General features: G+C 36.6%; 1 protein-coding gene across 2 annotated transcripts in view; it reads right to left on the bottom strand.

Moving 5' to 3' along the window:
* B73 (molybdopterin biosynthesis CNX1 protein / molybdenum cofactor biosynthesis enzyme CNX1 (CNX1)) overlaps nt 1-17,622 on the bottom strand; it is a 157,575-nt gene extending 139,953 nt beyond the window's left edge. For both annotated transcript variants that reach the window (XM_089999537.1, XM_089999538.1), the window contains exons 1-3: nt 17,361-17,622; nt 17,084-17,210; nt 12,436-12,566 (exon numbers count right to left, since the gene is read on the bottom strand). In XM_089999537.1, the coding sequence (XP_089855663.1) occupies nt 12,436-12,566; nt 17,084-17,210; nt 17,361-17,513 (411 nt within the window). In that variant the 5' untranslated portion in view covers nt 17,514-17,622. The remainder of the gene's footprint in view (nt 1-12,435; nt 12,567-17,083; nt 17,211-17,360) is intronic.
* Nucleotides 17,623-18,444: the final 822 nt, after the last annotated feature.

Below are 18,444 nucleotides of genomic sequence, written 5' to 3'. Positions count from 1 at the left end.
CTCTCGATCACAGAAGATCTAAAAGGAATAGGAGACCTCCAACTCGTTTTGTCTCTTTTGATTCTTTTTCACCCCGATATAGGGCTTGTCTTAGTGTCATTCACTCTTATTTTGAACCAAGAAATTTTGAAGAAGCTAAAAAATGTATAAAATGGCAAGAAGCTATGCAAAGTGAACTTAATGCTCTTAAGAAGGTTGAAACTTGGGATTTCCAAACTCTACCCATAAGAAAGAAAACTATAGGTTGTCGATGGGTTTTTAAGGTTAAAACTAAGAGCGACGGATCTCTGGAAAGGTATAAAGCTTGCTTGGTCGCTAAAGGGTATGGGCAAGAGTATGGAATTGATTATGAAGAAACTTTTGCTCCTGTAGCTCGAATGGTTACAGTTAGATGTCTTATTACTATTGCATCTATTAGAAATTAGAACATTTTTCAAATGAATGTGAAAAATGTTTTTTTAAATGGTGATCTTAATGAAGAAGTGTATATGGATGCCCCACCAGGCATGAAGATTCCTAAAGGTAAAGTCCTTCGTCTTCGGAAGGTCCTCTATGGTTTGAAACAGGCCCCCAAAGCCTGGTATGACAGGTTTACCAGTATAATGCTGGAAAATGGTTTTTCCTCATATTATACTGATACTGCTTTATTTACTAGAAAATCTAATGCAGGGATTGTGATACTATTACTCTACGTTGATGACATGCTAATTACAGGTGATGATGTTCAAGGAGTCAAGGGAATTAAGTTCGTCTTGACTTCAAAATTTGAGATGTCAGAGTTGGGTTTTCTGACATATTTTCTTGGAATTGAGATTGCCTTTTCTCAACGAGGTTATTTTCTATCTCAATCTAAACTTGCTTGTGAGATTATTGACAGGTCAGGAGTTTCTGATGACAAAGTTTGTGAAACTCCTGAAGTCGTGGGATAAAAAATGAAGATCGACGATGGTGTTCTTCTAAGTGATCTCACTCCTTACAGGCAGTTGGTAGGCTCCTTGATGTACCTTAGCATTACTCGACCCGATCTGTCACATGATATCCACATCGCCAGTCAATTTCAGCACGCTCCCACAACCATTCATATGAGTGATGTTCTTCGCATCGTCAGATACTTGAAGGGCACAGTGAATAAGGGAGTATTTTTATCCTCTTCTTCTGAATTAAAATTACTTGCTTATACTGACTCAGATTGGGGAGGTGACCTTAGTAACCGTCACTCCACCACTGGCTTTTGTGTTTTCCTAGGTGAGTCTTTGATTTCATGGCGATGTAAAAAGCAACAAAAGGTCTCACTTGTTAGAAAATGACATATATATGTATATACTTGAATATATATATATATATATAATTATATATATATATATATATTTATATATATACAGACTTTTCGTAATACAAGAGTATGTATATGTATATATATATATGTATATAACTATATATTTAAAGTATATACTTATATTCTTGTAATACTTTTTTATTTATTTATTTTTGTAATTTTATTTCTTTCTTATTTTTTTGTCTTTTTGTCAAACAGTCATAATTGACTAGAGCTGTTGGACTGTCAAAACAGCCAACAGCCTTTTTGTCAGGTTCTGTCAAACAGTCAAAATGTTGACTGTTTGAATTGAGTTGTTGGGCTACTCCCAACTACTCTAATTAGAGATGTTGGGAGTAGCCCAACAGCTATCCCAACAGCTATTTTAATAGCTCCTCTCATGTAACCTCTCTATAAATAAGGGCATGCTGCCCATTGTAAATATAATACAAAGGTAGAGGGTTTTACCTCTTACATATTCAGATTCAAGTGCATTTATGCACTATTCTTATGTTTGTGCTGTGGAGCATTTTGTATGCTATTTTGGTTTACCATATTGGGTGAATGTATGTTTTGTAAAGTTGTTTGTAGACTTGATTGTGTGTAAGCCTCTTTACATGGTATCAGAGCTTGGTGTATGATCAACCGTGCATTGGTGAGCTGCCTCGTAAAGCATGCCTTCTTTCTTTCGTGATTGGTGGTTCCTTTTTTTCTTTGGATTCATCATGGGTGAATTTTTTCTGCACAATACAAGCAACTTCAACTTCATTCCGCCATTCAAACTTGAAGGAAGCAACTATAACATTTGGGCGGGACACTTGGAGACATTCATCAAGGGTCAAGGTTTGTGGGGATTTGTAAGAGGTACTAATATTGAACCCACTCCCAAAATTACATTAGGTGAAAATGACGTTGAGACTAGTCTTGAAGAAAAAAACAAAACCATGGAAGAATACTACAAAAAATTAGATGAATGGGAAATGAAAAATGCCAAAATTCTTTCATGGATGCTTAGTAGAGTTGAGACAAAAATTGCCTCAAACCTTTTGTGTTACAAAAAGGCAAATGAAGCATGGGAATATCTTAGAGGTATGTTTACCGAAAAAGATATGGCTCACAAGTATTATCTCCAAGAAAAAGTTAGAAACATTAAACAAGGAGATAAGAATATAAGAGATTATTTTATAGAGTTATCTTCCATTTGGACCTAACTTGCCCAATTTGAACCCAAATGGGAAGGAAAGTGTATAGAAATGCGGAGAGTTCAAGTTGAAGAAGAGAGACTTTTCGCTTTTCTCTATGGTTTGAGACCCGAGTTTGAACAAACAAGGGCCTCTTTGCTATCATCTTCATCACCTCCTCCTATTCATGAGATTCTCACTAAACTTAGTGGAGAAGAGACTAGGCTAAACGTAAGTAAAAATGTTAGTGTGCTTGCTACTTCTAGCAATGGTCAAGAAGAGTATTGCGCACTTGCCGCATCAAAACCAAGACACTATATCAAGCCATATAAAACTCCTCATTTTAATAAGAATCGAGGAGAATCAAAAATCATTTGCCATAATTGTAATGAGCCCGGTCATATTAGGCCTCAATGTCCTAGATACAAATATAGGCCTCAAGAAAAGCGTGTTGCGGCTGCACCATCAAAACAAGATGAAGATACTTTGAATCTCAAAGACCTCACCAAATCATTATCTCAACTGACGGAGGCATTGCAGCCACTGCTTAAAGGATCTACCTCAAGAGCGGCCATTGCAACCTCTTCTACTCCTGTTATGTGCTCTTGGCTTCTTGATTCAGGAGCTTCTTTTCATATGACCCCACATAGATCTATACTATCCGAATGTCAACCTAATTCAAATGCATCATTTGTTTCCACTGCCGATGGTACTGCCTTGGAAATAGAGGGTGTTGGAATTTTTAAAAATGATTTGTCAAAACATAACAACTTTTATATTCCGAAAATAAGACTTATACCAAAACTTCATCTTAATCTACTTTCTGTTTCTCAAATCTCGGATCATGGATGTGATGTCATTTTCTCATCAAGTAAATGTTGGGTGCAGGATCGCCAGTCCGGGAAATTGATTGGGGAAGGTTATAGGCAAGGAGATCTCTATTATATGGATTTCTTTTGTATTTCAAAGGAATCATTTTGCAACACTGCCCAAACAAAAGACATACGGACTTGGCATCATAGACTTGGGCATCCAAATATAAGAAAATTAAATTTTGTACCTATTACCAAGAATCTTTGTAAAGATAATTTTGAATGCAAAGAATGTTTACTTGGTAAAATGACAGTCTTGCCTTATGGTCAAAGAACTTTTTACTCCTCAATGCCTTTTGAATTAGTTCATTCGGATGTATGGGGTCCTGCTCCTGTAGCCTCTAAAGGCGGATTCTCCTACTATGTTGTGTTTATTGATGACTTCACTAGATATTGTTGGATTTACTTTCTTAAGTATAAATCAGATGTATTTGCAACCTTCAAAACATTCCATAACATGATTAAAAATCAATTTGAAAGTAAACTCAAAATTCTCAGAACTGACTCTAGAGGAGAATACTTGTCAAACGAGTTTAAACAATTTTTAGAAAATTAAGGAATTTTACATCAAAGATCATGTCCTAGAACCCCGCAACAAAATGGAATTTCAGAAAGGAAACACAGACATATTATGGAAACTACAAGAACTCTTCTTATTGCTAAAAATGTTCCAAAAAATCTTTGGGCTGAAGTTGCATTAACCTCAGTATATCTTATAAATAGGATGCCTTCCAAAACTTTATCTAATGAAATTCCTTTTGAAAAATTATTCAAATATCAACCTGACTATCAAAGACTGAGAATCTTTGGTTGCAAATGTTATGTTTTGAATGATAAAGGAGATAAACTATCTTCTAAAGCTATTTCCTGTGCGTTCATTGGTTATTCAGAAACACAAAAAGGATTTAAATGTTATGATACCAAAAATGATAAACTTCTCATTTCAAGGAATGTTAATTTTGTTGAAAATGAAAGTGGATTTGAAGAAAACATGTCGGAAGACATAAACTCTGATTATTCTTTCTTGTTCAAACTATTGTCTAATGATGAAAATATTTATGTAGAACCTCTTATTGAAAATAGAACAATAGTTGAACCAATAGTATACACTAGAGGAAATCGAAATGCATTCAATGAAGGTGTAAATCAAAGTAATCATGAAGCATCAGAAATTCCTTCAGAACAAACCACTATTCGTAGATCAGAACGAACCTCAAGAATCCCAAATAAATTTGTGTCTTATGATTCATTTTCTCCTAAACATAGAGCATGTCTTATAGCTATCCACTCATATTTTGAACCCTCATGTTACAATGAAGCAAAAAATTTACCTGAATGGATAAAAGCTATGCACATAGAATTAGAAGCTCTTAAAGATGTTAATACTTGGGAAATTCTGGATTTACCTATAGGAAAAAAGACAATAGGTTGTAGATGGGTTTTTAAAGTAAAAACCAAAAGTGATGGATCCTTGGAAAGGCATAAAGCCAGATTAGTTGCCAAAGGATATTCTCAAGAATACGGAGTAGATTACGAAGAAACTTTTGTTCATGTTGCCAGGATGACCATTGTTCGAATGCTTGTAGTTATTCCAGCTATTAAAAATTGGAATATATTTCAAATGGATGTTAAAAATGCATTTTTAAATGAGAATCTCAATGAGAAAGTATATATGGATATTCCACCTGGATTAATAATTCCTTCAGGTAAAGTGCTTAAATTAAAAAAGGCATTATATGGCCTCAAACAAGCACCTAAAGCTTGGTTTGATACTTTTAACAATGTTATTACAAGGTATGGTTTTAAACCATGCTATACTGATACAGCTTTGTTTATCAAGAACTCTTCTGCTGGTATTATAATTTTACTTTTATATGTTGATGATATGTTAATTACAGGTAGTGACAAGGAGGGAATCAAGAAAGTAAAACAGTTTTAAAAAAATTCTTTTAAAATGACAGATCTTGGGTTTCTAACGTACTTTCTTGGTATAGAAGTTTCATACTCTAACCGAGGATACATATTGTCACAAACAAAGTTTGCTTCAGATATTATTGACAGGTCAGGACTTTCAGATGATAAAGTTGTTGATACTCCAGAGATTGTTGGAATGAAAATGTGAGCCGATGATAGAGTTCCTTTGGACAATCCAACTCCCTTCAGACAGCTAATGGGATCTCTTATGTATTTAAGTATTACAAGACCAGACATAGCCCATGTTGTACATATAGCCAGTCAATTTCAACATGCGCCAACATCAGCTCATATGAGTGCAGTCATGAGAATTATTAAATACATCAGAGGCACTATAAATAAGGGAGTCTTTCTGTCCTCTTCTTCCTCCTTAGATCTTATTGCATATTCTGATGCTGATTGGGGAGGAGATTCAAATAACAGGCGCTCAACAACTGGTTTTTGTATATTTGTAGGTGAATCTTTGATTTCATGGAGGTGCAAGAAACAACAAAAGGTGTCATTATCATCTACAGAAGTTGAATATAGAGCAATGGCAATTACTACTATGGAAGTCGTGTGGCTCAAACAACTGATTTCAGATATGGGGATTCACCTTCAGAATCCTACAAGATTGTGTTGTGACAATAAGAGTTCGATATACATTGCTCGAAATCATACATTTCATGAAAGAACTAAGCATATAGAGATGGATTGTCATTTTGTTCGTGAAGAATATTTGAAGAAGACTATTGATCTTCCCTATGTGACATCAGAATATCAACTTGCTGACTTCTTCACCAAGGCACTATGCTCACCAAGATTCAACTTTTTACTTGACAAACTTTCGGTGATTTCACCATAAGTTTGAGGGAGACTGTTAGAAAATGACATATATATATATATATATACTTGAATATATATATATATATATATTTATATATATATATACATACTTTTCGTAATACAAGAGTATGTATATATATATGTATATAACTATATATTTAAAGTATATACTTATATTCTTGTAATACTTTTTTATTTATTTATTTTTGTAATTTTATTTCTTTCTTATTTTTTTGTCTTTTTGTCAAACAGTCATAATTGACTAGAGTTGTTGGACTGTCAAAACAGCCAACAGCCTTTTTGTCAGGTTCTGTCAAACAGTCAAAATGTTGACTGTTTGAATAGAGCTGTTGGGCTACTCCCAACGGCTCTAATTAGAGCTGTTGGGAGTAGCCCAACAGCTATCCCAACAGCTATTTTAATAGCTCCTCTCATGTAACCTCTCTATAAATAAGGGCATGTTGCCCATTGTAAATATAATACAAAGGTAGAGGGTTTTACCTCTTACATATTCAGATTCAAGTGCATTTATGCACTATTCTTATGTTTGTGTTGTGGAGCATTTTGTATGCTATTTTGGTTTACCATATTGGGTGAATGTATGTTTTGTCAAGTTGTTTGTAGACTTGATTGTGTGTAAGACTCTTTACATCACTGTCATCCATTGAAGCCGAATATAGAGCCATGGCATCCACTACCATGGAAATTGTATGGATTCGACGCCTTTTGGAAGATATGGGAGTGCTTATCAGAGAACCAACAAAGCTATGCTGTGACAATAAAAGTGCAATCTATATTGCCAAGAATCACACCTTTCACGAGCGAACAAAGCATATAGAGATGGACTGCCATTATGTCAGGGAAGAATACTTGAAGAAGGTCATTGATCTACCATATGTGACATCTGAGTATCAACTTGCGGACTTCTTCACAAAAGCTCTTTGTTCGCCCACATTTCATTTCCTTCTTGACAAACTTGCGGTTATCGCACCGTAAGTTTGAGGGGGGTGTTAAAATGTATCTCCAAAACCATTGTTGTAAGTATATATATATATATATATATATATATATATATATATATATATATATATATATATATACATAGAGATGCATAAACATATATATCATATATGTATATGTATCTCTCTACAACAACAACAACAACAACTACGCCTTCATCCCAAAACAATTGGGGTCAGCGATATGAACCAAAAAAGAAATTCATTTTGGGTCTTCCACATGAATCCTTTTCCTCCAATCATTTCTATCCAACGCCATGTCCTCGGTGAGGTTCAAAGCATTCATATCCTTTCCTATCATCTCCATCCAAGTCTTCCTAGGCCTACCCCGACCTCTTTTAACTAATATATTTTCCCATTTCTCCAACCTTCTAACTGGAGCATCATTAGGCCTTCGCCGAATATGTCCAAACCACCGTAAATGATTCTCTCGCATCTTATTTTCAATGGGTGCAACACCTACCTTCTTACGTATCTCTTCGTTCCGAATCTTATCTTTTATTGTATTTCCACACATCCATCTAAGCATCCGCATCTCAGCTACACTCATTTTTTGAATATGATGTCTCTTGGCAGCCCAACATTCCGTACCATATAGTAAAGCGGGTCTAATAGTCGTCCTATAAAACTTTCCCTTCAACCGCAATGGCATTCTACGATCGCACAGCACTCCAGTAGCACTTTTCCATTTCATCCACCCAACCTTTATCCTATGATTTACATCTCCATCAATTTCTCCATACTTTTGAATGATGGATCCCAAATATTTGAAATAATCATTCACCGGTATATCTTGCTCACCAAGCTTCACTACACTCCCATCACTACTTCGTTGCTTACTAAACCGACATTCCATATATTCAGTCTTACTCTTACTCAACTTAAAACCTCTAGCTTCCAATGTCTGTCTCCATAATTCTAACTTAGCATTAACCCCAGCTCTAGACTCATCAATCAAAACAATATCATCAGCAAACAACATACACCACGGTACATTTTCTTGAATTGATCTCGTAAGCTCATCCATCACTATCGCAAATAGGAAAGGGCTTAAAGCAGATCCTTGATGTAACCCAACCGTTATCGGGAAATTGGTTGTCACCCCTCCACAAGTGCGGACATTGGTTACTACTCCTTCATACATATCTTTAATTATACTAATGTACTTGAGAGAAACACCTTTCTTCATCATTGTCCACCAGAGAACGTCCCTAGGTACTTTATCGTATGCCTTCTCTAAATCAATAAAAACCATATGCAAATCTTTGTTCCTCTCTCTATATCTTTCAATAAGTTGTCTAAGAAGATGTATAGCTTCCATAGTTGATCTTCCAGGCATAAAACCAAATTGATTCTCCGATATCATGACAACCTTCCTCAACCTAGACTCAATCACCCTCTCCCAAAGTTTCATAGTATGACTCATGAGTTTTATACCACGATAGTTTGTGCAATCTTGTATATCACCCTTATTCTTATATAAAGGCACCAAAGTACTCTTCCTCCACTCATTAGGCATCTTATTTGTTCGCCAAATCAAGTTAAAAAGATTTGTCAACCATTCTAAACCTTTCTCTCCCAAGCATTTCCAAGCCTCGATAGGTATACCATCTGGGCCAACTGCCCTTCTTGATTTCATTTTCTTCAAAGCCTCTGCAATTTCTTTCTTTTGAATCTTGCGCATGAAGTCACGATTTATCTCATGAAAAGGAATGGAGAAGTCTCCAAGATCTTGAGCATGACTATCATTAAATAGCTTATCAAAATAATCTTTCCATCTCTCCTTAATCTCCTCATCTTTGACTAAAACCCTTTGCGTTTCATCTTTGATACATCTAACCATACCCAAATCCTTCGATTTCCTATCTCTCATCTTTGCAAGCCTATAAATATCCTTCTCGCCTTCTTTGGTATCCAACTTGTCATAAACCTCCTTATATACCTTAGCCCTCGCGTTTCGAACAACTTTTTTAGCTTCCTTCTTTGCTATCATATACTTCTCCAAATTCTCATTATCACGACTCTTACTTAGATTTCTATAACACTCTCTTTTAACCTTAATAGCTAATTTGACATCCTCGTTCCACCATGATGTATCCTTACCTAGTGGTGCACCGCCTTTAGACTCACCCAATACCTCCTTAGCTACTTTTCTCATACCACCCGCTATCTTATTCCACATTGATTGTGAATCCTCCTCGAGACACCAATCAACTTCCTTAACTACCTGCTCTACAAACATTCCTTGTTTAGCTCCTTTCAGTGCCCACCACTTAATTCTAGGATCTATCCTATGTCTATCCCTTTTGCGGCATTGTCTAATTCTAAGATCTAAAATTAAGACTCTATGTTGTGTAGCTACACTTTCTCCTGGTATAACCTTACAATCGATGCAACAACCCCTATCTCTCTTTCTAAGTAGGAAAAAATCTATCTGACTCGTATTAACCCCACTTTTAAATGTTACTAGGTGAGACTCCCTCTTCCTAAACCAAGTGTTTGCTAAGATCATATCATAGGACAAACAAAAATCTAAAATCCTTTCTCCACTTTCATTTCTTTCTCCTATACCATAGCCTCCATGGATATTCTCAAATCCATCTCTACTAATGCCTACATGTCCATTAAGGTCACCGCCGATGAAAAGCTTTTCTCCATAAGATGTCTCTTGTACTACTCCATCTAAATTTTCCCAAAATTTATGCTTAATGGAATCATCTAAACCTACTTGAGGTGCATAAACACTAATAATATTAATAATATCCGTACCTAATACTAATTTAATAAGTAAAATTCTATCACCCTTCCTACGGACCTCAACTACATTATCTATAAACTGACGACTCATAACAATCCCTACTCCATTCCTATTCTTATTTATTGTGCAATGGAAAAGTGCAACTGGAGTGTTGTGCGATCCTAGAATGCCATTGCGGTTGAAGGGAAAGTTTTATAGGACGACTATTAGGCCCACTTTACTATATGGTACGGAATGTTGGGCTGCCAAGAGACATCATATTCAAAAAATGAGTGTAGCTGAGATGTGTATGCTTAGATGGATGTGTCGAAATACAATAAAAGATAAGATTCGGAATGAGGAGATACGTAAGAAGGTAAGCGTTGCACCCATTGAAAATAAGATGAGAGAGAATCGTTTACGGTGGTTTGGACATATTCGGCGAAGGCCTAATGATGCTCCAGTTAGAAGGATAGAGAAATGGGATAATATATTAGTTAAAAGAGGTCGGGGTAGGCCTAGGAAGACATGGATGGAGATGATAGGAAAGGATATGAATGCTTTGAACCTCACTGAGGACATGGCATTGGATAGAAATGATTGGAGGAGAAGGATTCATGTGGAAGACCGAGAATGATTTTCTTTTTTGGTTCATATCGCCGACCCCAATTGTTTTGGGATGAAGGTGTAGTTGTTGTTGTTGTGGGTGGTGTGTGTGTGTGTGTGTTTGTGAAATCATGAAAACATGCTTAGTTATTACATTTATATATGTGTGCGCGCTACTTTGCTTTTAGGATTTTTTCTGTGAAACATTAAAAGCATGCACCATTAATTTTAATTGATTATGTTTTATATATATATATATGTTACTTTGTTTCTAATGAATGTTTCCATAAAATCCTGAAAGCATGTTTAGTATTATGAATTATGTAATATGTTATTTATATATGTATGTGCTATTGTGCTTTTGTGAAAGGTTGAAAGCATATTTTGTTGATTATACTAAATATCTTATAAATAATTGAATATATATATATATATATGTATTTTTTTTTTGTACAATTATATATGTATATTTTGGTTATGTATATTAATATATTTTGTGAAAGCATGTGTAATTTTATACTTATGTAATGAAAACATCTTATTAATAAAAGAATTAAACATATTTTTATGTATATTTTGTGTACATTTTTATATTTTAATTGAGCTACCGACTAGTCCCGCCTAGTCCTCGACTAGTCTTTTTAGGTGTCTACCGACTAGGTGCCTAGCGCTTTTGACTACATAGAGAAAACCTCAACCATTCTCAAATGTCATCACATATGGCTGTCAAGAGTCAACACAGAAAAGGGTGTAAAAATGGAAACAAGATCCAACCCAATCCATAACTCATTTTTCAAAAACATGAGCATGAGAAAATATCCCACAAGCCATAAAAAAATTCAGCTTATCATGGCCAATGTTTTTGTAGTTTAAATAATTTATTGTGTTTCAATCATACAAACCTCAACCACTCTCAAATGTCATCACATAATGCCACTAAGAGTCAACACTAATAAGGACGTAAAAATTGCCATGATATCCAACCCAACTCATAACTATTCTTCAAAATACGTAAATTATTTTCTAATTTTGGACAATATTTAACTCAACTTATAATAAAACAACTTAGTATACTTTCCCATACAACATAGCAGTCCCAGTTTACAGTTTTACAAACCAGTAGGGATAGAAGTGGGATGGATAGATCCAATACAAAATAAAGCCATTGAAGCAAACAGTAACTAGATTTGAAAAAAGAAAATTATTTTCAATATATCCGTACTTAAAAATGTATGGATCAAGTAGGATCTCTAATCCATTTCAGCACATTTTTTAAGAAAGGCTTTGGGTGGGGATAATAAATAGATCGAATATCAGTTAAATCCTGCTTGATCCACAGTATCCATTTTCTGTAAAAATGGTTTTGCTTTGGATTTGAATCTAGCTCAAGTGTAGCAATAAAAATCCAGATCCATTCTGAACATTATGACACTAGAACTGTTGTCCATATTGTATTATATGTAAAAAGATAAACGACATGGTAGTAATCCAATTCAAGCCCAGATCCATTTCACTTATTCTCTCAGCTCCATATCTGACAAGACAAAACTTGATTGGTTATTCTCCTTTGTATAAATCAACCTGGAACATATTAATTGTGTGTTAACCAGTCAACTACTAACAGTTTCCTTAAGGAAATAACATTCTCTAAGGGTAGGATCAAAGCAATTAACCGCAAATAATCATGTAATACAAATAACGTTGAAAGAAGATCAATGATTTTGACTGTGTTCATGCATATGCTAATCCTACATTTTCACTTGAAAAACAAACAGAAACAATTGGATAGTAGTGCTGTAGCACTACAAGTCTTCATAGTTCAGTCTCTCTCTAACTGTCTGCAGTACTAAGCCAATTGCTAATATTCTCACCCAGAGAAAGGCAATATGGAAAATAGTAATGGTACCACAGGGCGAATATCCTGGCCTTGGCTCACAGCTACTAATATCTTAACCTTCTTTACTCCAGTACTTGCATCCTCAACTACTTCCGTATCCTCAACTTGGACAACAGAGTCAGCACCATCAGGAATACGCCCTGATAGAAACAAAATAAAATTAAATTAAATAAGACAAAGATTGACAGCTTTTGCCATGCACAGTAATTGGATCAGCCTTCAGAGGAAAAGCACAACTATATGCAGAACAATTATTTTGACCTCCATCATAGAACATAACCCATGCGCAAAAAAATACATTACACGGAATTGGGATATAGCCGACCAGTAAAAGATGCTTACATTTGACAAACAACAGTTTTCTGGTTAATGATGATCAGCATTCAACTTTCTCATAATATTTCATCTTTCATGAATACAGCTATCCCCAACCATCCTAATTATTATGGACTTATTTCAATTCAAATTGGTCAAGAAATTTGGGGGAAATAACATGGTTCCTACAAATGTCCATCCAGTGAAACTGCATTTTCTGGTAAAAGGAGGATTGTGGCAAGTGAGGCTACATTTTCTGGTAAATAGAAGAAAAATACAAGTAATAACAACAACAACTATGCCTTCATCCCAAAAAAAAATGGGGTCGGCGATATGAACCAAAAAAGAAAATCATTCTGGGTCTTCCACATGAATCATTCTCCTCCAATCATTTCTATCCAATGCCATGTCCTCGGTGAGGTTCAAAACATTCATATCCTTTCTTATCATCTCCATCCAAGTCTTCTTAGGCCTACCCCGACCTCTTTTAACTAATATATTATCCCATTTCTCCATCCTTCTAACTGGAGCATCATTAGGCCTTCGCCGAATATGTCCAAACCACCGTAAACGATTCTCTCTCATCTTATTTTCAATGGATGCAACGCCTACCTTTTTACGTATCTCCCCGTTTCGAATCTTATCTTTTATTGTATTTCCACACATCCATCTAAGCATACGCATCTCAGCTACACTCATTTTTTGAATATGATGTCTCTTGGCAACCCAACATTCCGTACCATATAGTAAAGCGGGCCTAATTGTCGTCCTATAAAACTTTCCCTTCAACCGTAATGGCATTCTACGATCGCACAACACTCCAGTTGCACTTTTCTATTTCATTCACCCAACCTTTATCCTATGATTTACATCTCCATCAATTTCTCCATTCTTTTGAATGATAGATCCCAAATATTTGAAACAATCATCCACCGGTATTCCCCGCTCACCAAGCTTCACTATACTCCCATCACTACTTAGATGCTTACTAAATCGACATTCCATATATTTTGTCTTACTCTTACTCAACTTAAAACCTCTGGCTTCCAATGTCTATCTCCATAATTCTAACTTAGCATTAACCCCAGCTCTAGTCTCATCAACCAAAACAATATCATCAGCAAACAACATACACCACGGCATATTTTCTTGAATTGATCTCGTAAGCTCATCCATCACAATAGCAAATAGGAAAGGGCTTAATGCATATCCTTGATGTAACCCAACTGTTATAGGAAAATTGGTTGTCACCCCTCCACAAGTGCGGACATTGGTTACTACTTTGTCGTACATATCTTTAATTATACTAATGTACTTGAGAAAAATGTCTTTCTTCATCATTGACCACCAGAGAACATCCCTAGGTACTCTATCGTATGCCTTCTCCAAATCAATAAAAACCATATGCAACTCTTTGTTCCTCTCTCTATATCTCTTAATAAGTTGTCTAAGAAAATGTATAGCTTCCATAGTTGATCTATCAGGCATAAAACCAAATTGATTCTCTGATATCATGACAACCTTCCTCAACCTATACTCAATCACCCTTTCTCAAAGTTTCATAGTATAACTCTTGAGTTTTATACCACGATAGTTTGTGCAATCTTGTATATCACCCTTATTCTTATATAGAGGCACCAACGTACTCTTCCTCCACTCATTAGGCATCTTATTTGTCCGTCAAATCTTGTTAAAAAGATTTGTCAACCATTCTAAGCCTTCCTCACCCAAGCATTTTCAAGCCTCGATAGGTATACCATCAGGGCCAACTGCCTTTCTTGATTTCATTTTCTTCAAAGTCTCTGCAATTTCTTTCTTTTGAATCTTGCGCATGAAGTCACGATTCATCTCATAAAAAGGAATGTAAAAGTCTCCAAGATCCTAAGCATGACTTCCATTAAAAAGTTTATCAAAATAATCTTTCCATCTCTCCTTAATCTCCTCATCTTTGACTAAAACCCTTTGTGTTTCATCTTTGATACATCTAACCATACCCAGATCCCTCGATTTCATATCTCTCCTCTTTGCAAACCTGTAAATATCCTTCTCGCCCTCTTTGGTATTCAACTTGTCATAAACCTCCTTATAGACCTTATCCCTCGCGTTTCGCACTATTTTTTTAGCTTCCTTCTTTGCTAACATATACTCTATGTCACATGGGTGCGGGTGCGGGCGCGGGTGCGGGTGCGGGTGCGGGGATTCGGCACTTCCAAAAAACCTGGGTGCGGGGGTGCGGCAGGGGCAAAAATGTAAAAAATATATCTATATATATATAAGGGGATCGGGGTTTTTCTGCTGACAGCAGCTGACTGCTGTCAGCTGCTGACAGACAGCAGCTGTCTGTCAGCCCTGACATGCAGATTTTTTTTAAAGACAGACAGCAGCTGCCTGTCAACCCTGACAGACAGCAGCTGTCTGTCAGAGCCCTGACAACAGATTTTTTTTTAAAAAAAAATTCAAATTTGCAGCCCATTTCACAGGGCAATTTTTTTTTTTTTTTAAAATCCAAAAAACAAATGGACCTAAATGATCCTGGGTGCGGTCAACGCACCCAGGATCGGGTTGACCGCACCCGGTGCCGCACCCGAACCCGCGTCGAGTCGCGTCGACGCGGGTGCGGCACCCTGCTAGCCGAATCCCTGTGACATAGCATATACTTCTTCAAATTCTCATTACCACGACTCTTACTTAGATTCCTATAATACTCTCTTTTAACCTTAATAGCTAATTTGACATCCGCGTTCCACCATGATGTATCCTTACCTAGCGGTGCACCGCCTTTATACTCACCCAATACCTCCTTAGCGACCTTTCTCATGTAACCCGCTATCTTATTCCACATTGATTCTAAATCCTCCTCGGTACACCAATCAGCTTCCTTAACTACCTGCTCTACAAACATTCCTTGTTTAGCTCCTTTCAGTGCCCACCACTTAATTCTAGGATCTATTATATGTCTATCCCTTTTGCGGCATTTTCTAATTCTAAGATCTAAAATTAAAACTCTATGTTGTGTAGCTACACTTTCTCCCGGTATAACCTTACAATCGATGCAAAACCCCCTATCTCTCTTTCTAAGTAGGAAAAAATCTATCTGACTCGTATTAACCCCACTTTTAAATGTTACTAGGTGAGACTCCCTCTTCCTAAACCAAGTGTTTGCTAAGATCATATCATCGGACAAACCAAAATCTAAAATCATTTCTCCACTTTCGTTTCTTTCTCCTATACCATAGCCTCCATGGATACTCTCGAATCCATCTCGACTAATGCCTACATGTCCATTTAGGTCATCGCCGATGAAAAACTTTTCTCCATACGATATCCCTTGTACTACTCCATCTAAATCTTCCTAGAATTGACGCTTAATGGAATCATCTAAACCTACTTGAGGTGCATAAACACTAATAACATTAATAATATTCGTACCTAATACTAATTTAATAAGTAAAATCCTATCACCCTTCCTACAGACCTCAACTACATTATCTATAAGCTCACGACTAATAACAATCCCTACTCCATTCCTATTCCTATTTATTCCTGTATACCAAATCTTATATCCCAAAGGTTCTATCACTTTTGCTTTCTCACATACCCATTTGGTCTCTTGTAGACATAAAATATCAATCTTTCTCCTACACATAACATCTACTAACTCTACCAGCTTACCCGTTAAAGACCCTATGTTCCAAGTGGCTAACCTAAGTTTATATTCTTGAACTATCTTCTTTACCCCCCACCCGTCCAACAAAATGAGAGAAACCTTGCCTATTTGACACCACACCTGGGCGCCGGTGTGGCGAAGCGACGACCTAGCAACCCTTGCCCATTTATCACTGCCTCCGGGCCTATCTAGTATAACAAATTATAGCTAAATAATCAATTTCATTTATTCAAAAGAGACCCATGATTAAACTGTCAGTGATTAAGCAAAAAAAAAAAAGACAAAAATATTGTCGGAATAACATTCAATTTGAATTCAGCATCGTAGCAGAAAAGGGATGTTTATTTTTCAGAAAATACTAGGTATGTAAACCCAAATCCCCTGGTTAAGAAGTTAGCATCAAACTCTTGGCTAAGACAACAGTTGCATACTAATCTTGTCTGAATTTCTTTTTCTTTCTCTTTTTATGACAAGGAAAACCCTCACCGAGAACCTGGTCACTTAATGGGCACGCTTGTCCGAATTTCTTATGGAAGGGATATCAAAATAAGCTAGTAATGTTTTTCAGGAAAATTCTCCACAATATATTGGTCTGATTACAAAAAAATTGCAGAATATATTGAACTATATATGTATGTGTACAAATTCAAAATAGTTGGGATTAAAGAATCATGCCTCCAGTTGTCACATAAGCAACTGTTCCAGAAGTAACTTGGATGCCAACAGCATCATTCCCAGCCCTTGATTCAGCAATTACAGGATATTCACCTGGTCCATCTGATGTAATTACAGCATAACCATCCTACAGAAGACAATGAATACCTCAACACACTCAATATAACATAAGAGAAAAAAAAATATAGAAGAGGGTAGGCTCATTGGAACAAAGAGAGAGACAGACAGACAGAACCAGCAAGAAAACAGAGAAGAGGGTGAGAGAGGGATTGTTAACCTTGACGGATGCTCTGTAGGGAGGCAAGGGGTCAGGAGCAGAGACATCCTCGGCCAATACCAATCCGATCGCGTCCTGAAGCGACACGGTCACAGGCTCCAAACGTCGAGCGACACTGAGCACGGTGGCAAGCGCGTCGTCCGTAGACAGCATGTCGGAGGGCGGCCGCAGTTGAGTCGTGTCCCTAGGGGCTTTCGGACGCTACCCCTCTTTGGTTCCTGCTAGCCTACCGCTCGGCTGTTACTTCTCGCCCACACAAAAGGACAGGGGAAGTGCCCTGATGAAACAAGCCAGGAAAATGAGGGACTGACCTGGATGTGCCCCTTAAAAAATAGTTGATTTTGTTCCCTTGATGCCACGCGTATTTTTTTTTTTTTGATGAAAAATTTACAAATACCCGCCTTAAAATTAAAATAATTACAAAAACAAGCCTAACGTTTGAGATGTTACGAATAGGCACCTAATTAGCAAAATAATTCTCAAATACCCGAGTAGCTCAACTCAAGAGCTTTAACTATATTTAGATCATGATTAGATTATGGTAAAAGATAGATCTACCCTTCTAGAATTGTTAACATACCAGAACATGCTTTTACCCTAGCTCAATGCACAAACGAGGCGCTCTACCTCGTCCTCCCGGAACTGTCCCACCGGAAACTATGCTTGGCCCTTTGCGTCGTATTCAGGGCACCAGAAATCATAGAGAGCCGAGCATGTTGTGTCTCATAGACAAGAAGAAACACCTGCAACAGAGAATCAAATCTTTTACATTCTAATCAAAGAAATTAAATCCTAAGAGAACTCAAGAAAATGGTTCAGTATTTGGTTTGCAAAATTAAATTCAAAGAGAACTAAAATGACAGCATTCTACAAACATGGCATTTGATTTGCACAATTTTTTCCTCTTCTCTTTCTAGTGGCTAACTAAAAACTCTTAAGAAACACCAAGCTGAGCTAATCAGGGCACCAGGCTCCTTCATTACTTAGAATGCACTTGAAGCCTTTATCCATAATGACAACCTGCCCCTAACCTTCAAAACCATAAGCAAGAATACATGAGTGTTACCGGGTTAGCGAACAATAG

Source organism: Nuphar pumila, chromosome 3 (assembly GCF_984573655.1).
Source record: "Nuphar pumila chromosome 3, dmNupPumi1.hap1.1, whole genome shotgun sequence".
NCBI classification, from domain to species: Eukaryota; Viridiplantae; Streptophyta; class Magnoliopsida; order Nymphaeales; family Nymphaeaceae; genus Nuphar; species Nuphar pumila.
Note: the sequence above shows the minus strand (reverse complement) of the source record. Positions and strands in the feature narration are given on the sequence as shown.